This window comes from Epargyreus clarus, unplaced genomic scaffold (genome assembly GCF_041222505.1).
Source record: "Epargyreus clarus isolate Ecla_fem2 unplaced genomic scaffold, WU_Ecla_fem_2.2 ptg000027l, whole genome shotgun sequence".
Lineage (NCBI taxonomy): Eukaryota > Metazoa > Arthropoda > Insecta > Lepidoptera > Hesperiidae > Epargyreus > Epargyreus clarus.
Window position 1 is genome coordinate 7,686,781 of NW_027332234.1, and position 24,789 is coordinate 7,711,569.

General features: G+C 36.0%; 1 protein-coding gene across 2 annotated transcripts in view; it reads right to left on the minus strand.

The window, feature by feature from the left end:
* Nucleotides 1-24,789, minus strand: part of LOC140753806 (uncharacterized) — a 185,324-nt gene that overhangs the window by 57,679 nt on the left and 102,856 nt on the right. Inside the window, exon 2 of one of the 2 annotated variants that reach the window (XM_073088595.1) lies at nt 14,175-14,582. The exons of the other annotated variant lie outside the window; for it this stretch is intronic. Coding sequence (XP_072944696.1) covers nt 14,175-14,471 — 297 coding nt within the window. The 5' untranslated portion in view covers nt 14,472-14,582. The remainder of the gene's footprint in view (nt 1-14,174; nt 14,583-24,789) is intronic. 2 annotated transcript variants of the gene reach the window in all.

A 24,789-nucleotide genomic window follows, 5' to 3' on the forward strand; every position in this document is an offset into this window, starting at 1 on the left:
GCAGCGTTGACGCAATCTGTAACCTGTGCCCTCAGATGTTATGCCATATTTACAATCAATAAGTACTTTGGAGACGAGCTTGTTAAAGTGATGCAAGACGTCACGTTGGATCTGTTATAAAGATAATAATAAGTAGATCATTGATGTCGCTACTGTGCAATTAGAGTTCTGCAAAATTACGAATGTTATGGAATTTATTTCTTTCGCGGCTTCTTCTCCATAATATCTTGCGAAGCGGTGAGAGGTTAATGACGTTCAAAAAGAGTTGGGTAAAGAATCAATTTAGAATAAAACATTTTGATTTTTAGGAGATTTATTTAAGGGACATAGATTTACGAGTATATAAAAAATATATTTACAATATTTTAAAAATCAAATAGTATGTAAGTAAGATGCAAAAAGCTAATGTAATACACTTAAAGAAAAATAAAATCAATTCCGTTCGTGATAGCGAAAAAATATCGAAAGTATTATATAAATAACAGTATTTTTTTGTCATTTAATCGTTTGTGAAATGTGAATTATGCAATTGAAGTTTTATTTATACTCGTAACGTATTAATAAAACAAAGCTCGTTACAGTAATTAACTCGCAAAAAATGAGCTACCAAACCAAATTCTGTAGAAATAAACGTAAGTACCCCGCTTTTATTGCACAATAAATAGTACCGGTGTCAGTCACCGCATCATAACGAGCAATATCACTGGCTGATACGTTATTTTTTCACTAAATTTCAAATGAATAACCACGATACTACCGGATCTATATCTTGTAAGTTTCTACATTAACAATTCTCGTATTTTTTAATATTTATATGAGTACGCGACAGGCAGTCATTCTAAAACAGTCTCAACTATATACGGATGAAATTTTGAGTTCAGATAATGTTTTCCAAACTTTTTTTTTTTTTAAATATAGGAGTAGCAGACGACCATGCAGTCTGCCTGATAGTAAGTGGCTACTGTGACCCATGGACATCTGTAATCAATACCAGATAGGATTAGATATGCGTCCACAGATGCGCCGCTACCCCAGAGGACTAAGCTGGGATGCCTCGGAAAAGTATGTCTCCCTTACCGCACCCTTCAAAACGGAACACAGCAGCGCCTAACACTGCTGTTATTAGGCAGAAATAGGTGTGGCGGTGGTGCCACCGGAGTCGAACCACAAAAGGTTCTACTACCTTCGAATGTGTTTAAATCGTCAAAATAAAAGTGTAATAATTAACAAATACATGTTCTAAAGCTAATGGTTGCATAACAAAAAAAAAGTTACGCCAACTAACGCCATCTCCTAGAATGTCACTGCATCAGCTGTCAGATAAGATGTCATTATGTCATAGGATGACAACCAAAATGCTCACATGGTCGCCCAGGTACTAGATAGGTAACTACACGGTACAGTTATAGTTTGTATCGCAATTCCCAAGCAAACATCAGTATTGCCCACAGCTGATTAATATTCGTAGTGCAAATAAAGTACGAGAGAAGACTATTATGTTTCAAAGCATTCTGATAGCGGAAAGATAACTCAGAGCCGCAAGTGGGTATAAATCGATGTTAAGATACAATGTACAAGAATCGGCATTGGTTAATGGTTAACCGGTCGTTTGGTTAATGGTGTTCGGTTAACCACCTGTCATGCGGTTACCATTCCCCGGACAAATCGCGGTGGACCACCTACCGAGGAGGATCGTAAACATGCAAATTCATAAGTTACGCGAAGATGCTTGCCAATGATAAAGTACGGGCAACTCACTTTAACAAAACTTAAGAAGAACTAAAAAACAATGAACAGGTTTAAATCTTGTTAGTTTATTATTCTCCTTGGATTAATATCTAAGGATTAGTATGTTTTATGTGTTACATGCGCCTCATTTGTTACGAAGAAAACTTTATAGAGAACATTAATTTTATTTAAATTGTTACTGAATTTGAATTTTTACTAGGTATGGAACATAGTTTTAACAAATTCATTTAAGGAAATTGGGCTTTTGAAGAATTTGTCTATAACTACAATTTTCTACAAACAATTACTAACTTAGGACTAATGTCTTATAATTAAAAGTCTTCAATTAAGTGAGAAGTTATTATCTTTAAATGCTTTTTAAGAAATACTTCTAATAAACTCTCTGGCTTGCAGATTTCGTAGTGATATATTTCGCCATTACGAAAAATCCAAAAATAGTGTTATGATTTTAGCAGGTAAATAAGGCATGTTCATTAACATTAATTAATCTTTAATCTATCCAATGTTTTGTCTACCAAATATCCAAACTTGACAATTTAGTTCTGCCTAATAAAAATGGTCATACTTCGTTCCTGGTAGGCAAAAATTCGATAGCTACATTACTTACTAACGGGCGTAAACTTGTTCGCGCATATTTCAAAATCACAATTTGCAAACACAAACTATCTCTAACCACAAGGCAGGGAAGGTCAGAATCCTAGCACATTAAAAAGTGTAATGGCGTAGTGGTATGAATAAGCGGAATGCGGGTCCCGTTGCCGCGGAAGCCCTCCCGCGCAATCTGCGGGATTGCCTACTAGCAATTTCGAGCCATACAGACCCTTTGCTCCTTTGCAGTAACTAGTTTTATGTAAATAGCTTCCTGGGCAAAATTCCTATGAAATAGATAGGAATAGCCAAATTGGTTGAATTCTTTACACTTTAAATAAAGTTCCTCTGAGAATGATAAGAATATTGTCAATGATCTGATTTCGTAACGGACACTTAAGTTATTATAATTATGATTTACTTACTATAATTTTTCAAATGTCGTTAATTTACTAAATATGTACATAATTACTACATTTTGTTCATTTCATCACAAGCGACATTACAAGCAATGGTCATACAGTCAGATGTACGTGAGATAAAACATTTTTAAACACTCTCACTAGGTAATTGGCGAGGATAAACGTTATTAAGACAATTTCGTACCACGCACGGTCCAGATGCTATTGCATAACGTGTCGATCATTAAATGATAAAAAACTCGTTGAGGAACCCATACAGTTATGGGAAATGCAAGTACAGTACGGTTTGTGGGAACATAAAAATTTCTTCCACGGCAACATTAATCTTCCTCCTCTACAACAAATGACTTTAAATTGGAATATGAATATGTACATGAACATTTGATCGTTTATCATAAATACACAAAAGAAACAAATTTATGCGTACAGTCCATCATCGATGTCAATAAGGAAGACACGAAGAAAAGATGAAATGAAATAATCATGTTACAAATTTTCGGAAAAGCAATTTAGCATTCATGTTCACAAAAATCATTTATTATATGAATACAGTGGCAGGGGTACTCTTGTAACATAATAAATAAACTCACAGCCCGCCAGAAGAGGTTCACAAAAAATTGCCAGTAGCGATCATGTTCAGCACTTCACTACTAATAAGTATACGAACCATTGAACATTTCAAAGACTTCATTTGTTATAGTCGATTATCGATTTTATCTGTTCGATCATCTCCGATTGGATCATTACATTTATTGGTAATAAAAAGAGTAATTAATATTAAAGATAGTAGACGCGGATTAGGTTGTAGTTTAGACAACGTAAAATCATCTACGACTGCTTTATCACTACTGTGTGATATTGGGTTCTGATTTGACGGGTGTTTCACAGGTGATACATTTATACGAGGCGTTTAGTCTTCAGGGGTAACAACTGTACTCTATCTAGGCTTGATAATAGATATTCATGGGCGACTGTTGCCCAGATTTATAAAAAAAAATATCTCTATTTTTCAGAGGTACATACTTTTGAGGTATTGGTAGACTTCACATGAAGTCTACCAATACGCACTTGGCCAGCGCGGTGGACTATAGCCTAATCCTTCTCATTATGAGAGGAGACTTGTGCCCAGCAGTGGGACAGTAATGGGTTGTTGATGATGATGATGATGACTGTTGCCACTTATTATCAGGTTGACTGCGTACCTACTACATTGGAATAATAAATCGTGATGATGAAAACACATGATAGAGTCGAAAAGCGACCGAAGAATGCAGTAAGATTTGTAAACAATACACCTTAATTTTTCAATTACAAGAATTCTCAGCTGACTGGCAATAAATAAATACTTTCTCTTCTAACGAGGTATACAGAGATTAAGTCACATCTAATGTGTCGTGAATTGTAAGTGTACATAATTTCGTAAGGTTACACTAAACTAATGTTTGATAGAACGTGTCGTTAAGTGTTTGAGTATACGACAGGGTGGCGAGCCACAGGTGGGTGTCCCCTGTTTATGTTGCCCGCTAGACTATCGACACCTGTGATGTCATCTACCTTTATATTTTTATATAAATACGTACCTAAACGTAACTTTTTATGGGCCTTGTGCTTATAACCAAGCCAGAATTTCTCTTCAATCTATTAAATTAAATATAAATAAAATTGAAATGGTTGGGAGGAATATAAAAAATTCAGCTTCAAAACTTAACGATTTGAGGTACCTACTATTTCAAACAACTTTACCCCATCCTTATCTCCCTATTATCACAGTTATATCCTTATACTGTGCTATTATCCTATATTATAGAATTATTAACCCAACTCCAGTCGCGGATCATTCTTATGTGTGTTCGAAGCGTTCACAGATAAACTTTCAACTTTTGTAAAATGACGGACTAGCCGTCGCGGGCTCTAGCTTTATAACTGCATCGTACATAATTTGCAAATAAAAGAAAAAATAGCAATCACAAATAAAATAAAAGTCTTATTCATGCATTCTCTAAAAGATAAATCGATACGCCTTTTTTTTACACGCTTTTTATTAGCTTCACCTGTATGTTTGTATGTTTGTTTGTATGTTTGTAACCGACTTCTTTGGGCGCGATTTTGACCCACTTTAAACGGCCAGATTTCGTTCAAACTTTGTAGATTTATTTCACAATTATACTATTTACTGTTCCTTAATTGATTCCTAGATTCATTTAGATTTTCTACTTTTTAGTTAATTTTATCATAAAAGCGTGTTTTTTAGTTTTTTGAACTATATTTGTCAAACCACATAAGTCAATTAAAATGATATCCTTATCAATGACATAAAATTTCGAGCAACTTTAGCAATGACATTTTATAAAAAGAAGCCGCGATAAAATTACGTGTACAATAATTAGTCAAGTGAGAATCGAAATAGCACTCGGAGGGTTCCATACCATCCCATAGAAAATAACAGTTTCTCCTACCCTTTATTTGAAGCCTTCTACGTGTTTTTTTTTCTTATAACGACCTTAATATTAACACTGTAACCATTTAAAGGATACTACAGAACCCTAAAAGTATTTATTTTAACAGAATAATCAAGTTTGCCTTCCTTTCGTTGCACAAATGTTGAAAATAAAACTTAAGTCAGTTCTAAGTAAAAGTCGACACAAGATGTACTAGGAAAACACGTAAAACAAACAAGTTTCGCACAACATTGTACAATCCTCCTTACATAATGTTTTCTTTGTTAAAAACGTGTAAATGGCTTATGTAACCGTTGTTCCCTTTGACCGTTGAACAAGTATGGAAATTAACTGAAGTCATTGCTAAGAAATTAACAGGAAAGGTTGTCGATTCGTCGAAGCGGCTATAAAGCCCAAAACGAGAATATTAATAAGATGTAATAAATGTCTGAGTATGAGTCAGTCTCGAAATAAACCGTAGAAAGATATTGAGTTGCGTGTAAATTACCAACTTCCCTTTCTTGTTGTATAATTAAAATTAATTTCAATTCATATTTTATGGGCCCGGGAAATTAGAATTTAGTTTAATGACAAGACTAGTCTAATGAATTTTATTTATAGGCTCATTTTCATAAGGAAAGGCATAACGCGTTGTCTACACTATTTAATTCGAAGTTGCAGAGCATAAGGGTTTTTGGGGCAACTCCTGAGCAAGGGTAAAATCATAGTTTAGCTTAAACGCTTAGTTGGGCATATTTTTTTTTAAATTGGCGACATCAACCTAGTTATTAAAAATCGTCTTCTTCATCGGAGAGTCCGATGTTCAAGTCGCAGGTACGCACTTCTGTTTTTCACTGATGTCGTGAGAAAACCTACATGACTAAGAGTTCTATAAAAGTGTGTGAAGTCTACTAATATTAACTTGGTGTTCACTTTGTTCTTAAATCCTCTCATTGTGAAAGAACAAGTACCAGAGGAAGAGAAATGGATTGACAATGTACCCAAATGCATTTCACCATTGCCGTGTTTGTGTTTTGTGGTACATGTGAATACACACTAAGTCGACTTGGAAATTTCTTCGTACGAGTACCTATTACCGTTCAATTTAATGTGTACAGAGGTAATAGATAGGTTCGAAGCTCGTCTTAATGGGCTGACTTGACTGGCTGTGGCAGACAGTAATCATGTCTGCGCCTACGCATCCGATGGACTTTGTTGCGTCACCCATTCACTTAACTACAGTTGTTATTTACACCTGTTAGTAAGTTGTAATTGCGATTAAGTTGGAATAATTTCATATATTTATTTGTGAGGCATTAGCATAACTTATAATGTACTTCTAAATGTAAGTAAAATCAATATCAATTGTATTTCATACGTAATTAGAATTTCGCAGTTTTAAAAAGTATTCAGAAAAGTAAAAATAAATTGAGGAAAACCATGCCAATAAGTACCAAAATTGTTATTTATAAAAACAATCGTGTACGTAAAATTTATTAAAAACATCCTACCATCCTTTATAACAAAAAAATATTAAATTTATTTAACATAATTTATTAAGTATCTTCAACGTTCCTTATAAAGAAACATAAACGATGCGTTGCGTTTTAATGAGTAAGGAATTAAAAATAAATCATCGTGTTTCGTATCAAATTTCGCAGTGACGTCACGTCTCAGTGCGTAGATGCCAAAAACTGCAATTCGGTGCGTAACGTGCATTACGTGCGCGCCGAGATGGATTGCGGGTGCCGAGTGTAATAACCTCGGTATGCACAGCGCGTGCGAGGACCCTTGGCGGGGGTGGGGGTGCGGAGAGCCGAGCGGCGACGCAACAATATATCGACGCTACAATATCGATATTCAACCATTGCCATTGAAATATCGGTATCGAAGTATCTGGGGTGCGGAGTGCCAAGGGGAGCGACGCAACGATATATCGACTCTACAATATCGATATTCAACGTTTGCCATTGAAAATCAAAATAGTGAAATAAATATTTGTCTCGGCATTAGTAACTTTATATAGCAAAATAGAATAGGTTTGCGAAGAACAAGGTTGCCAAAACATACAGCAGGTAGGTAACCAAAATTTATCGATAAAAACTATCCTTCTATGTGAAAGTTTCTGAGTATTTTTAATTATTAGTAAATGTTTATCGATAATATCGCTTTAAATCTATCGATATTCTCACTTATTAATATTTTACCCTTCGGTATAAATATCGATATTCGTATCGATAATTTCAACTCGCAACCCTAGCCGAGTGCGAATTCCTCGGCCCGCCAAGGAGGACGAGTGTCGTGTTCAGACAACACTCTATTTAAATTGTCAGTACGTTAACGTGAAGTTAAGACGCTACGGTATGACAGGTTTCATAATCTCATTTCGCTGAACAAACTAGCGAGCACGAATTCTACGTACAATTAATAGTATTTGCATCTGGTACAATTTTTTGACACCTAGTGGCTAAAAACTAGGCCTTTATTCGGAGGGTCCGAGGTTCAAATCCCTGGCCCATATCTCTGAATTTTCAAAGTTATGTGGGTGAGAAATAAAAATTAAATATAACTTGCTTTTTTATACGGTGAATGAAAATACCGCGGAGAAACTTCGTGTAGGTTTCTTCAGAGGTTTGTGAAAAATATCTGTAGGATAATTGAGGTCTAACAATTCTTACTTCGTCAGCGCTCGAATATCGTTTAAATCCCTCATCCTGCGATGCCTGGAAGCTCGTGCCCAGAAGTGAGAGAGTAACGAATTGACAACATCATTTTTATTATCAGAAATTCAAAGTATTTTTTAGTATTTCCCTTGAGAACCAGTACCTTGTCAGATCAATACAACAAACAACCTCCCATACGTGAGGTTTGTTGTTGACGTATACATTGCAATTGTTTGTGGATGTTGGCGCGATTGACAGATGGTGTGTAAGAAATCCTAAACAAACAAGGTCGCTTATTTATATCAGTGATAGCCTGGTGGTTGAAACGAGGGGTAGGAGCCACTGATTTTACAAAGTTAGGTATGTACGGTGTAAAATAAAAATCACTTGTTTTAACGGTGGAAGAAAACATCGGTGAAGAAACGGTGAAGAAACTTGCATACCTAAGGAATCTTATGTAAAATAGCCTTATATGTGTACTCGTAACGTAAAAATTAAATTATTGTAAAATTTTTGAATAAAATCCACTTAAGAGCAAATAAAAAAAAAAAAATATTGGAAATTTTACGCTACTTAGTCCGCAAAGAGTAAATGAGCTGAACAAGCTGCAAGATGAGCTAATCGCTCGGAACTTTGCACTCTGTCGTGATCGAATAAACTTTGTAACAAAAAAGAATTAGAAGCAGCAAAAAATTAGGCACGCCCATTAGGCATAATCGTTTTGTTTCGTCATCGACCTTAATTCTTAGGAACATGACTCCTTGGGATTTGGAATGGTCACCTCGCTGGGTAATTGCAGAGTAAAACGAGCATGCAATCCAACCTACTCTTGGTTACTGCCATCAATGGACTGTTAACGAGTTCCATATATTATAGTGGTTCTACCCGAAGCTGATCAGATGCATTGGTACTCGTGAGGAATAAAATGAACGCTTCATATTAGCCACCATCCATACCCTATCACCGACACGCAGCAAAAATAGGTGTGTCGGTGGAATCACCATCAAACCCTGTAGGTTCTATCACCGCCTAATTTTATATTTTCTTCTTTTAACTCATCTCTTCTATCTGCGTAAGTTTATCGATATTTGTCAAGTGTTTATACATTTTTGACTCAATTATGGAGAAACTTTACAATTAGGTTGCCCTTTAACAACATATTTACCGTCTTATTCGTTACATTAAAAATGATGTAGAGCTGCACTTTAAAGCCAAACACCGTACTACTGTTTACTACCACCTGTTTTATTTATAAATGCTAAATTCAAAATACTCGATCTGACGAATTCGTGATACCAAAACTTCTTGCGCCGCTTTTCTCATTGCCAAACGTAAATAACTTATCTACAATGGCATTTAATACGCGAGCCAAGGTTACCGTAAGTAGGACGGTGTGGTGAGCAATTAATTACAAGCAAATACCTACATGAGAACAAGTTATAGTTCGGACAAATGAACCGGTAGACTAACCCACAACATTCAATCATACAGTCAGATGTGTATTGATAAAGTCACTTAGTTCCCCTAAACTAAATCTTACTTAGAGATTGCTTTACAACTTACAAATATTAATTTTTGAGATGATAACCATCGACGGGAACTCATTACTGCCCCACTACTGGGCACGTGTATAAGGTTTAGGTCAAAGTGGATAACCCTGGCCAAGAGCGGATTAGTAAACTACTCAATTGTGAAAATATTTTTCTAAAACTCTCAATTATGAAGATTTTCTCACGATGTTTTCCTTCAATTTTCAAGCAAATGATAGATAATTTCTATTATGCACATATTTAATTTAAAAAATCAAAGACACGTGATTGGGTGTCGAACCTCAAACCCCGTAATCGAGAGGCAGAATTTCAAACCACTAAGCATCTTCTAAAAATAGTAAGACTATAATCACATGACTTTCAAATAGGTTACTAGTCAGTTTTTGGCAGCATAATCGTAAAACATAAAACACTAACAATTACGTATTTAATTATATTTAAACAATGGAGATATTTATCAAAATAACAATATATGAATTGAGATCTATTATAACATCTAAACGTGTTTTTGCTCTGCCTAATCAAAATATTTTTTACATATTCATTAATAATATTTTTTTACTAAACCTTTTTATTGTACGAGTACATAATATAGAATTTATATCCTATATGAGCCTCTAAAGTTGATGTGTATATGAAGAACAAGAAACCCTGTACATCTTGGATTTATCAAGCAATTTTACATCAAACACCAAGCCATCCACCATAATCCACCACCATCCACCAAATAGATCGACCGAGACTTGAACACTTAAAAAAAGAAAACAACACCTAATTCTTAAAAAAAAACTAATCAGTAGACACGTGCGCAGTCACATTCGCTCAAACATAGTGAATGTTCCAGTAGTTGTGTTAAGTGCCTATCGCTTCGCAATCGCTTAATTGATCTGATGCTCGTTGAGGTACTTCGAGTTCCGTTACGTCTGAGTCAGGGAAACACGAGCCGGTACCAGGAATCCGGCTTGCAAAAAACCATAGCGACAGCATGTAGCTTATAGCTAAGTGTTTTTGCCGCTCCAACCGTCGCCTAAGGCGCGAACTTGATCAGATTTGAAGCGTGCAAGAAACACAATTAGCCACGTGCCTAGTATCGCTGAGTTTCTTAAAGTCTTACCAAAGCTGAATGTTTGAAAATATTTAATGTATTCAGAACTTATGGAAAAAATCAAAAACAATATACTAAAACTGTAATAGTTAATTAGTAATCTTTCTCTCGGAAGAGACCAGTGCCCAGCAGTGGGACAGTAATGGGTTGACAACGACTTAATTAGAATAAAAATAAACATACCGTTATAAAAAAAGGGCTCTTATTGATTGAATACAATCTGGGATATAAAACAAGTAATAAAATACTTCAGACGATCACAACGAGCAAACCGCATGAGAATTTGATGCTTTAATTTTTAACATGTATAAAAATGGTGTTAATAACTGCAATAATAATAACAATTCTGCATAAAGTAAAAACGTGTATAGTGTATCGTTTAGTTACGACATGCTATAAACATCAGTCACATTTATGCAACTTGCAATCTAATAGTATAGTCACTAGATGATATGCCTACTCATTGTGTGAAATATGTTTGTTACGCTACTCAATCGACGAATATAGTTACTAGATGATATAGTAGGCATTGTGTGAAATGTTTGTTATGCTACTGTGACTAAAAATACTGTTAATAATTCTTCATCTTCTTCACTCAAATTATCCAGGCCTTATGACCATGAAAACGAACTAAATTCGTTTGCACATAAACTTTTTAGTACAGCGGTTGTTTGTCAAATAACTACAAAAACTCCTGCAAAAATTTCGTTCGATTCTCGATTCTGTTGGTTAATTTAAGAAAGGCAATGTTTCTCAAATCATCATAACAGTTCCTTTTATTGTTCGCTACCAACCGCGTACAGATTATTTACTTTTTGTTAAATGAACTAACTGTCCTGCAAGCTCGTGTTTTCCATTAAAATCCATAAACCATAACTCGCTATGATAGCGTTTATTAATAAAATAGACAAAAACGTTTGGCGTTGCGCTAGGCTTGTGTAACTGGTTGGACCAGGTACCCGAACAAATTTAATAACAGCCTCTTAAGAGCAGATGTTCCCATTCGCCGTCAGACAAAAGGCGTTAACGCGATGAGATGGTCCAACAAAGCGGCCTAATGCTCCGTGGACGTGCGCATCTGTGTACGGCGTTGGCATTTGTCTGTAAATCACATGGGCAAATAACACGCACACGTCCCTTGCACGTAGGCTCGTGGCGACGTGGGTGTGTGAGTAGTCAAGGTTGGGAATGGGCTCTTCTTCAATGGGACGACACGACACGATATCGTATGGTATCGGTTTTTTTTTTCACTTTTGATCGACATCGATACTAAATGACACGACAGAGTCTGGACTCTGAATTAATTAACTTATTTTTTAAATGAAATGCATATTAGTTTAATTTATTTATTTAGAAAGATGAAGTAAACCAGTATTCCAACTAATAATCTCTCGCACGGAAACTTCAATTCATATATATTATAGCGATGCCGTCACAACACCGACACGTTGTCGCAAACAACATCGCCAGTGACAGAGCTAGTAGTACAATCATAGATGAAGGCGTGCCCAAATGTCGCTATCGCTGTCGCTGCCGTGCCAGTGTCGTGTCGTCCCCATAAAGAAGAGCCCAATACCTGCCTTACCTGCCTGCATGTCGTGCATTCTTGCTCTATCTGCGGAATATCGGGACGTTTGCGATCTGTGTCGTAACGGTGCTGCGCTTCAAACCAAACTTCGCTATCAACAGCCTACTTTGTCTCTAATCGTGATTTAACTTTAACGTAGAATGCATACCGTTGATTAATTATAGATGCAACAAACTCGTTTTTTACAACCTTCGAACCAATCGAAGACCGAATCAAGGTAATTGTGTATCTAATAAATAACGAGTCGTTCGACCAAAAAGTTAATAAATATTTTTTGATCTTTAGTTTCAAAATATCTTAACACAAACATGAATAGTTGGAAGGTTTTAACAAGCGTCATGCATGATAGATTATAATAAATAACAAAATTCAACAGATAATAGAATACTAAATATCACGCTCTGTCACTTAACATAAACAGATATCTAATATTGATGGCATATTATAATATATGTAAAAATTCGCTTAATTATCTAGGTCACGGACTACCGCAAATATTATTTTAGAGGAAATGGAGATCAAAATTATCATTGCAAATTTCATCGTTTCCGATTTCGATCTATTCCCATAAAACGGTTGTGTAAAAGGTCACATCTTTTAGTTTGAACATAAAACATAGTCAATCAATCAAAGTTTTATATTTGGAATTCGGAATAATGTCAACTAAATTTATTACAGTAGCACTAACAATAAATAATTAAACGTCTGACTTACACGAGGCGCCCATTAGTCTTCAGAAATGACTATGCATCTAGTCTTAAGGTAGGATGTATACCTACACTATTGGTTGCAATAATCCATGGGCAGCAGTCCTCTTACCATCAGGTGGACTTCATGCTCATTTGGGACCGAAATCTTATGAAATACCCTAGTACTTGAACTGGTACATTTTAACATCGTGAAATATTGAATTTAAATCACTACTGAATATAATTTCAGCACTCATATATCATATCAGCACATATATAAATCGCACTTTCATAAAACTGAAACACGTGTGTGAATTTAGACACTAGAAACCTGTGGATAAATACTATGAATATGAAAACAGTGAACAGAGGCGACGATGGTGCCGACTTGCGCGACTAATAGAGGTTCTATTTCTATTTTGTTGGTAACTTTTGTTTCGAGACTGCAACCGCTGCAACTTCTGTGACGAATCTTAAAATTTCACTCTCATCATTTTTTCATAACGCGCCTAAAGAAGTTTAACTTCAAAAATCATGCTTCTGCTTACAATACATGTATTTACTCGTATCTACTACCCACTTACAACTACAAGTGTAGCGGTATATTGGATCACATATGTACTTATTATACTTGCGTTATATGGGCATGGTCTCAGTCAACTGAAGTGTTAGATTTCCTTAGATCATTACAGACAGCAATTACACCGATGACTATAGAAAATTCCTACATAATTTCATAACTATCAGTTGATTGCGGGTATGCAACTCATTGAATGCACAAGGCTTACGGACCACTCCCATACAACCACACTTTTAATCTCAGATTGCATTATATCTTAGCCATGTCAAAAATCGACGAGTCATGCATTCAAATGTCGGTTCTCGTGTACTATTTGTATTATCTTATACAACCTAATGTGATGTCATAGTTCATAGGAACCCCATCAAACGTTTCGCAACTTGACGGACGTTGCTATAGACAGATTCAATAGATCGTCCCTGCGATGTAGATTCGTTCTGTTGCAGGTGAGATATTTAATAAACAATAGTTATATTTTTTGAGTTATCGATTGAGCAATAGTACGAGAGGACCGCGACCGAGACGAGGGGGGATCAACAGGTGTGCTGCGCACGCGCATGCTCATGGGAGCCGCGCGAAGGCCATCGCAGCGTTCTCTAGTGTCGCAAGTAACCGTTGAGCGAGTGCATCATAATTGTCAACAACTTTGTCAAGGTTCCTAACTAAAAAATGTGCACACGTAATCTGAGTTGCAATGGCAAAAATAACTGCGATTGGCGGAATTTAATGTATTTTTGTATCGGGCTAATTGCATTGGAGGTTTGCCATCTGTATTTCAGCAAGAATTATTAATAAAACTCACCTCCTTGAGACCGTCGAGTCGGCCGAGAGACTTGGACTGTCGCAGTGGCAAAAAAGCTTTGAGGGCGTCGATTCGCGAAGTTCTCTCTGGTTCGGCGTAGTTCGCTGCGGTAAGATCCGCGCAAGATAGGCGAGCCTTACGTCGCTTGTCGAGCAACTGTTTCGCGGTTCGTGACCGACGCTGCACCGGAACAACTTCTTCTTCGGGTTCGCTGCACACTTCGCGGGCCGCATGGACCGTGTGTCGCCGCCGTGACACCGGCGGTGACGTCAGCCGCGACACCAACGACTCAAACATCGCACTAGCCGCTGTGGTACTCCGAGGACCGATAGCGCACGAAGATCACTTCACCCTCACTTACACCCATATTGCGTCGCGGCTCGCTTTATTTCAGCTATCGTAGAGTGCCTACAACCAAATAAACTCTTTGACGACTCCGATATAAGTCGTTCTCAGGATGATGAGTCTATGGCCTCGTAATTGTTGTTACAAGTGTGGATGTAATAGAATTGCAGTATTGTACACCGAAATTGTATCATAGATCGTTGACCGCGTCACACGGTGTCATTGAATTGAATTTGTCGTGAGCACACACGAAATGGTTTATGCTGGATCCATTCACATAAAGTACGTACCGTGACGGACTGTACGCAATTCCGGAAATGGCGAACATGAAACAAGAGCTCATTTATGCATGGGCTCGAATCGTTCGAACAATAAAGTAATTGCCGAAAAGGTTGTACAAAAAGGTGTCGAAAGAGTCGAGATTCTTTTTCACACGTTATATGAATGATAATACAATATAGGTTCGTTAACCTGGTTACCGCGTTTTGTAATTAAGAGAGACCGGGCTGGGTCCTAGTGAGGCGAGTCGCTCGAGCTGGAAAGTGTGCCGCTATCACCGCATCAAAACATTATCGTGGCAGCTTGCCATCTCGCGTTTTATCGAAATAGACGCGAAGGCCAATAGCAAATATTTTTTTAAAACAAAAGAAAACGCCTCTTTATGTATCAGGAAGAGGTGTAAAATTAATATACCTATATAGTAAATGCAAAAATAATGATTTTTTTCGTATAGACTAGGGCTTGCGAAATGTCATGATCAATCTTCTTTGTATGTATTATACAGTCATCCTAAGACATGAACAAACATCTTTAATAACTGTTTATATAATATGCCATAATGATTGTGTAGATACTATATGGCATTGAATATACCTACGTTGGTAATAAAACTAAAAACAATACACATTGTTCCTGCCATAAAGTATTCTTTAGCTAAAATTTTGAGAATTTTCTTATGATACTGTGGTATACGATAGGCAGATATAAAAACGCTTTAAAATTATACAACAACATCTGTTGTAAACTTGCTAGTCGTAATTTAGAGACATTAAGTTTTTATGCTACATCAGATATACACGTAACATCTACGTCTTTTGAAATTTACTCATTGCTCTACATTTAGTTTCCTCGGGCAATTTAAACAATAACGACCCCGCTGATGACTAGGTAGATTTAAAACGGGAGTAGGGATGGCGATCTGAGGTCGATTGATCGAAGAATCGATCTTTTGGGACAAAAATCGATTATTTTAATCGATATCCAGTAGTGCATCGATGCAATGAATCGATCTTTCATCCTAGAAAATCCAAGGTCGATCTTTTCGAAGTTGGTTCAATGTATTATAGACATTTTTTTGCTGACGGACACGTATTTCGATTAAAATATATCGTAAATTGATTTATTACATTTCGATTAAAATAGATTAAAGAATCGATATTTTTCGGAAAGAATCGCCAACCCTAAACGGGAGCTGATGCTGCGATAAATCAAATCGAACGTACATTGTTTACAACAACGTTAGTGCAAATAAAACTCGCGGTTTGAGTAAACAACCGACTATAAATATCTAAACACCTCTATAGCACGTATGCTGAGTTATCTAGGTTAACACTTTATCAATAAATTACATTTTACTAGGAAATTTCTCAATAAACGTTTATCCCACAAGGTTGCTTTCGCCTCAGCTTGCATTGCGCCTTGAAAATAAATAAAACGGCCATTGAAGGATTTGCAGCTGTGTCAAGACATTGTTTTTGCTTCATAAATATTATAGAGGATCAATCAATAAGTTTACTCAGTTTTAATAGCATATTTTAAAACTATCTATCTATCTCTGTATTTATTTACACTTAGGTATACTTTATACTTTGTATTGAATCAACGTATATCCTTCTCATTTCCTAGCTTTCCAATACAACTATATTTAGCTTTGACCCTAAAATAACAAGCTAATATTTATCCTAATGGACACGGCTCATGGCATCGCTATGAGGGTAAACATTTGAGGGCAAACAACTATAATTTAGTGGCGACTCGAGACGATCAGGTCGTCTTAGGCTGCAGGGCTGGCCGCTCCGGCCAGTGGCTATCGTTTGTGGAGCATTGCTCAGCTAATAAAACGGTTAGTCCTAAGCCACTCGACGACGTTGACGCAAACCGGTACGCGGACCGGTCCCGCACCCCCCGCGCCGCCACCTCCTCTCGCTCCTCTAAAATACACGCATCCACATCACCTTATCAAGAGAGCCATTGCGGCTAAGCTTGTTGTCTGTCTGCTCTCCTATTTCACACACCGCCCGCTCCGAGATAGCTCGTATCGGATTCAGCGTTGGGAGCGGACTCCGGCTAAACTGGCAATATAATATCCGAGCGGTGATCCGAGTAACCGCAGTTTAGATTAAACGCAATCTCGTGCACCGAGCAGCGTCGCGTTTCAAGGGTACCTCGATATACGCGGCCGTAAGGTATACTCGCAAAGTATTGTCGATGTTTGTACTGTGCATTATTGTGATGCAACCGTAACTAATGCGGAATATTTAAGCGCGAAGACGGAGAAGAAATCTAATGTACCGTGAAAACAATTGGCGAAAGTCTGGTATAACAAGTTAACCAATAGCCGAGAGCACTGACAAAGGCGCAGATTAGAAAGTGTGTTGTGTTGTATATCAGTGCCCGTGATACGGGACAGGCACACGCTCTGATTGGCGGCCTATCTGAAAATCTGTCGCGGACGGCGCACGCGCACCATCATGTACATACAATGCACCTTCTACGTGCCTTACGGGACCGTATCAATTGTAAAAACTCCTATCAAGTTTTTTGGCTTACTGTATTTCATTCAATTTCAATTTTATCGCTGCACTACCAGCTATGACTCGATTGCTGATCAATTAAAGCGACGTAATGTTGTATAAATAACTTTTCATTTAGAGAGTAAATAATTGTAATTATAGACAGATGTATTACAATAGCACTATGTAATAATGGTATTTCTAGTGTGTTTCGTAATAAATCACTTTTATATCATGTGAGTCAAAATTATAAATACAACATAAGTCACAATTTTTAACATCAATCATAATTAATTTTAAACCAAAACCATAATTCCTATTATAATTTCTCACGGCGATAAGCGCTAAGGAGATGTCCAAACCGTTAATCAACCGATAAATCAGTTGCGTAAGTGCATTGGGAATGGTTAAATACGGAAACGGAGATTAGGAGGTCAGACGGTGACCTTGGTGTAAGTGGGTCGGTCGTGAGACTCGTGAGATGGGCTATCGGGTGGCAGACGTCACGCTCCAGCCCACCAGCCATGCCCGTCTCGCGTCCTACCACCGATTTATATGATTATGTTAGATATTGTATGAGTGACAAAGTTAATCTAAGTAATCATTTGTTTGTTATCGTTAAGAAATCTGTTATGATACAGAATTATTGTTACAATTTATTGTGATGCCTGAATAAGAATCTATGTACCGATTTTGTTTAGACAAAACTACAAAAGTAATGCAAGTGACATTCTCAATTGTAGACATAGATAATAACCGCAAATCGTATGAAAGTAAAAGTTAGAACACTACTCTGATGAGAAAATTCATATTGAATTATATGTTATTCAAGTTAAAAAAAAACGAAATACTTAGTAAAAATTCTCATAACAGATATTTTGCCTTCTAATTCGTTTCATCTGTAGTAATAATCTAATGATGAATAATGATAAACTTGAATGATTAATAGAACATTGTCTATTCTATTTTGTTTAAAGCATTTTTCAAATCGTAACACAACAAATTACATATACCACAAGTATACACAAGTTTTGCAAGTTACTTGTACTTATGTGTTACGTGGAGAAGGCAATTATTTGAACAAGTTCGTTCATTCGTACAATCGCGTCTATTTGTCTATCGCAATGATCGACATGTTAATGGATACTAGACCAGATGGTTATGGAGTGTATCACAAACTAATGTTACTTATAGTTCCTTTTTGTAGAGTCCCTGTATCAACAATTATGTTGTTGATACAGGGACTCCATCAGGGATCCATTAGGATAGATAACCAATAATCAACTGTGTCTTTCATTACTTTTCCATAAAAGTAACAATAATTTAATAATAACATGTCTCAATATATAGATCTCAATTTAAATTTCGTGAATAATAACGAGCAAAACTCTGTATATATATTCTACAAACGAAAGATTAAAAAAATGTAAATTGTAAGCTTATTCTCTTATTCTCCAGCCATAAAATTCATCAATGTTTATTACCACATCTGAAAACCTTTATCCAAAATTTGATCACTACCAGCATATTGCTATAGCTGCATTATGTTATATCTATTTCAAAGCTACGTAATAGACAACAATTTAGTCTATTTAACACTGAATAGCCCAGTTACAACACGTTAAGGCTAAACGACAGGAAAAGACTACGAACAACAGTATTTCATTGTTGTTAAACTAGACAACTTTAGTTGTTTATGAATTTTTATTGTTCCGATTATTACACTTTACTGTGTACCAAATCGAGCATAAAATTAGACTGTAATGCAATTGCTAAAGTATAATCGTCTATTTCTAGCCTGAGGCAGATCTTGCATTTCGTAAGTAGGGTGTGGATACCGACTGTCTTACATATGAGGCGACCAAGATATTCTTATTGCTCAGGAGTGAGAACCCCTCTTCGCAATCCGCAGTGATAACCTAGGTCCGAGGTACAAATCCCAGGCACACACCTCTGATTTTTCAAAGTTATGTATTCGAATTTCGAAATTCGAAGGAAAACATCGTGAGGAAACCTTATGCAGGTTTGCTCACGATGTTTTCCTGAGAGATAAAAAAAAACATCTCAAAAGTATGTGAAGTCTACCAATACGCACCTGGCCAGCGCGGTGGACTATGGCCTAATCCTTCTCATTATAAGAGGAAACCCGTGCCCAGGAGTAAGACAGTAATGGGTTGATGATGATAACCCGTCTTTGATCGGCTTCAGGCAGGACCGCGGATATGGTGCTAGTTACAGATGTATATATGTACGTTCATTTGGTTATCCCGGAGTCCTCTACGCAGCGCCGAGAATGACAACCGAGGGGGTTTTAGTGCGGTAAGAATCCCACATAACCCTGCATCGCTCCCACAGCACCGGGTACCTTTTGAAGTTTTCCCCTCGTAAACAAAAAAAAGTTACGGATGTATATGGGCAACAGTGAACAACTTCAATCTTATAAAAGATCTAAATTCAGCGCTATGGATAATAATGTTGTAGTTAGTTAAAACCTTTAATAAAATAATTACGTCTTAATTAGAAAATGTACTATTGTTTATATAAAACGTGTATTGTTTTGCCAAGCACGCGCTATCTGATCAAGGATACTACATAGTACTACAATTGAATCATTCGAAATAATAGAACGCATTGATCATAACTTTAACGGTAATGTTAATAGGAAAATCGAGATTATTTAGTCCAATTGCGAAGAAAAAGAATACGAAGTATTAGAAAAAGAAAAAGCATCAATTGTACCAGTCACGTACAATGGGTGACGGACTGACTAAGCTGTTTGCAGGGTTCCGTACTCAAAGGATAAAAAAACGGAACCTACTACTAAAGCTCCGCTGTCTGTCTCTCTGTCAGGGGGCTCTATTTCGTGAACAGTAATAGATATATAGACATTTTTACAGAGTATGTATAGCTACTAAAATAACAATCATACTAAAAATAAAAAGATCTTGAAAATAAATAGGGGTAGCCATACAAGAAACCGGTATTTTTCGGTGTTTTTTTAATTTATCTATTCAATTGTAATAGGTAGTAGAGATTGAATTTTCACAATGCATTTACCTACTTCTATGGCTGCTATGATAACAATTACTGAAAATAAAAAAACAAATAAAAAATTGTGGTACGGAACCTTCAGCGTTCGAGTTCGATTCGCAATTGGCCAGTTTTTTTAGAAGAAGCGTACAGCAGAATTAAAAGTATGACAAAATAATCAACAAGTGAGCACGGAGTCGTTTACTACAATGATGAGACGTGAGTGAAAGCCGGGATCGGGGTTTATCTTACTTTTTACTATAATATTCGAGATTAAACAGCTTCGGAACCTGTGTCGCTCAATTAGATAACGCCTACACTTCTTGTTTCCCAAATACTACTTGATGTTCGGATATTAAAACTTTCATTTATATGTATTCGGTAGAGGTCGTGGTAATATCACTTGCTCTTCCATATCGATTGCGATCCTTATGGATTCCCTTTCCGTATTTTTCTTCATGATATCTATATTTCTTTGTATCTTTTATTTCGTAATAACTTTTTAAACAATAAATATTACTCTATAATACGAGTACTATATATAGTTGTTACTAAAAAAAGCTTATAAAATACTAATTAATTGCTTAATTTTTTCTATTTTGTTCAATAAAAACTGATATGTGCTTGCTTTCAAATGCAGCCTTATAAATTCTTAGCATCGAATGGGCCTAATATTATTTTCGAATTTAGGCTGATAACCGACACGAATAGCTATCGGACAGGTTTCTGAAGTGTGTTTATAGTACGGCGCTTCAGTTATATAAACATCTCGCCCGGTTGTTGTAAGACATGAGAATTATGTCAATTGAGTTGACGAAGATGCTTCAGTCTTATGAAGGGCGAGGACCGTTAGATCCTAAGTATAAACTTGCATGAGCAAAGCGTGACAGAGTTATTTAAATTATTCTAACTGTTTCGAGCTGTGTAATAGCTCATAGCAGCATCACAGGAACTCATTGTAACATCACTAATATTCTCGTAGATGTAGTATGAAACGATGAAGGGATTAGGGCCTTGCTTTGTCACGCGGGTGCCCGCGTGCGGATCTGGTCCGCATGTACGCCTATAGTTCCATTGATAGAATTCTTACAATATAAACCACATGTATGAGGGACGCTAAGGGATTGAAGCAAATTAATTCACGCATGCAGATGAGACTTGCACACCGATATTGACCCGCGGGATGAGAAATATTTGCTTATGATTAACAGTGCCCATAACCAACTTCAAATAAAACAATGCCTACTAAATATTTCATTAACAAAAAATTGAACTCCGTAGTAAAATATAATCTACCTATTTATTTGTCTATTTTAGGTGTGAAGCTATACAATGAAGCTACAACATAACCTTATCCTTGGTCGCAATTGCAACCCGCAAACAGTTAATTCTTAACAAAATTTACATAAACATTTCACGCTTCGAGCTTTTAATGAAAATTAAGTTTTACTTTTTACATTTTTATACTTCTTTATAATACACGAGTAGCGTGATAATATCTTATGATGTACATCAGGTTATAGTAACAAAAAATCTTCCCCAATTTTATTTCACGCTCGTAAAATTTAAGATTGTTAGGTTACTTCTTCGTTGAAAGAAAGATAATTAAAATCATTTGAAGTTAACTTCCCACTGGCCGTTACCTGTCGCCTGTCTTTCCAAAAGAAATAAAATTTTATGTTCTCTTTCAGGCGGTAATAAAAATTCTTTCTATTCCCTCTAAGCTGCATTCTCAGGCAGCTTTAAAGTTGTTAATCCGTCTGAAGTTACCAAAACATCGTAAACAATGAGTGCTTGAACCCTTTTTAAACATCCATAAGCGACTATGTTTTACTATCGTTCTATTATTGTCCTTCTGTTGGGTTTAACACGGGAGTATTTTCAGTTATAGGTTTCTTCACAATGTTACCTTCGATAATAATTGATGTTAGTATTACACATGACTTAAAAAAAGTAGGTACCTGACCATGAGCCAAGACCTAAATTAATGCCTTAAATAAATCATATCATAGCGCTTTGAGAATACTTCGAAAGAAAGTGCATTCCACATTAAAAGTTATCAAAAATACAGCTAAAATATTTGTAATTAAGGAGATAATGATTTTGATAGGTAATCCTACACAAACTTATTTTTCTATTCATACTTTATCCTTAAAAATCCATGGTAGATAAATCCCGTGTTGGGATCTTATACTACAAGTACGACCCATAACAAATTTACAAGTTTTGAAACATTGTGTTCGTTGATAAAGATTAGTCGGTCTAACAATATTTATACAGTGATAAGAACGTTCAAGTATGAAAGACGTGAAATTTGATAATTACTTAGAGCAATTATCTTATCTCGCACCATTAACTCCACCCACTTACGCTGCGTAGAGCATTTGGGTCAATTTTTTAAACGTCTTGTTAAACGTTAGCGTTACTTCTAGTTAATCATTCGTTAAAACTCCAGTTAAGGAAATGGTAATTATTTTAAGTTTTTACTCGACTGCGTAACGTTTTAAGCATATATTATATGTATGTATGTAGGTATGTATGTATGTATGTCTCATCTTTCACGCCTTGCAACTCGTGCCCTTATTACTACAGTTGGAATTTAGTTTTTTTTATAATAATTATTAGTAGCTAATTTTTTTCTATGGTTTAAAAATTATAATTTTATGCGATGTATAATTGTATGTATGCGGTGTATATAAGAATATATAAGAATAAATAAGATTACGATCGAATTTAAATATCTTGCCCAAAAATAGTAATAAATGTAGAGCTGCCTGGTACATTTTGAGTTACATTATTTTTTCAAAAAGCAATCAAACATATGAAGCAGAGAAAAGTGTTTAATATTCATTCACCGTTATTTCGAGCAATTTTGAATCACAAAAACAGCAATAAAAATGTTTTCAGTTGAGAATAGAAGGTAATTCGCAAGCGATCTCTACACCTATTGCTAAATGTGTAGTTGGCATTCACGCAGAATACGCATTTAAAATACAATCTTTGTGCCAAAAGCAATTTCCAAATGGATCGCTAAATGTCCCAATGTCTATTTATCTTAGTCATCTTTATTGATTACATTTAAAGCGCTTTTACACAGCTCTTATGTATAAATAATGCGAATATTATATATTCACGGGTAGAATTCTGTAATCGGATCTTAGTTATATTTTTTTAATATTTGCAAGCATTTTTACATTTGATTTTTTTGGATTTTATTCAAGTACTGGAAGATATTGTTTTTGCTTTTTTTGAAATGTCCATTGCATGAGGTGTACGGGGACAAAGCTACACGGTGGAACGCAGATAGTATAATTATTGTTCATAACGTTAAAAATATCTACGTTACTTTTAAACAGGCTTGTATGTCTTAATTGTCCACAACAATATTGAGCATCAGAACGTGTCTTTACTCTCCTATAACCTATGATTTGCAAGCGAAATAACATGAATTTTTTGGGAAGATTTGACTCTAGTAGCGGTCCTAAGGTGTTCAAATCGACCCCATGTGGAGAATAATACGACGCCCAAAGAAACCAAGAAATACTATAAATAAAACATATGAATCATCACTAAAAACCTGTGTAACTATAAATAATAATTATGCCTGTTCAAACAATTTGATATCGTTTGTTTTATCCAATTACATTATGCCGTGTAATTTGTAACCTTGCTAATTAGGGAAACCACGAGTCAATGACAACCATGTTATGCAAAAACTGATCATGATCAGTACAAAAACTCTCTTAGCCAAGTTACCATCAAAGCACTATTTTATAATGGAGGTCACATGTATTGTTTTGACACGAAAAATGAGTTTCACCTGACTATTGCAAATGGCTATGATCTACCAGAACTTCCAATTTGTATTTGTACAGGGCAAAGAGAGAGTTGCCATTATTTCATCAGTCAAATTATTTTAAGGTATCTAATGTACATTTAATTGGAGAACAAATCTGATTGTAACACAATATCTTGTTTATATATGCAAATGAAGGATAACATATTAGTAGAGTCGACAATGTTATGCAAAAGTAATTATTTCCGACTCGTCATCAATTCATTGATATCCCACTGCTGGGCAAGGGCCTTCCCTGGGACTGGACAGGGTTTAGCCCATAGTCCATACCAAGTAAGAAATTGTAGACTTAACTGACACTAAGGATTTGATAAAGAAGTCTTTGACATCTAAGATTCCTAACGCAATTTTCCAATAACGTTTAAGTGAAAATTAACTTAAATTGCGCACATTACTTTAAAAAATCAGAACCTAGGACCTCCCGATTGAAAGACTTTCTAACCACTAAGCTATTACTTGTTCAAAATAATTGGGTCTAATAAACGTGACTCTTAAGCGCAAAGTACAAGTCAATCTAAGCGTACGATTACAAAATAGCCTTAATTAATCCATGAATACATTTGCTAGAATAGGATTCTAAGTCACGAAGGAA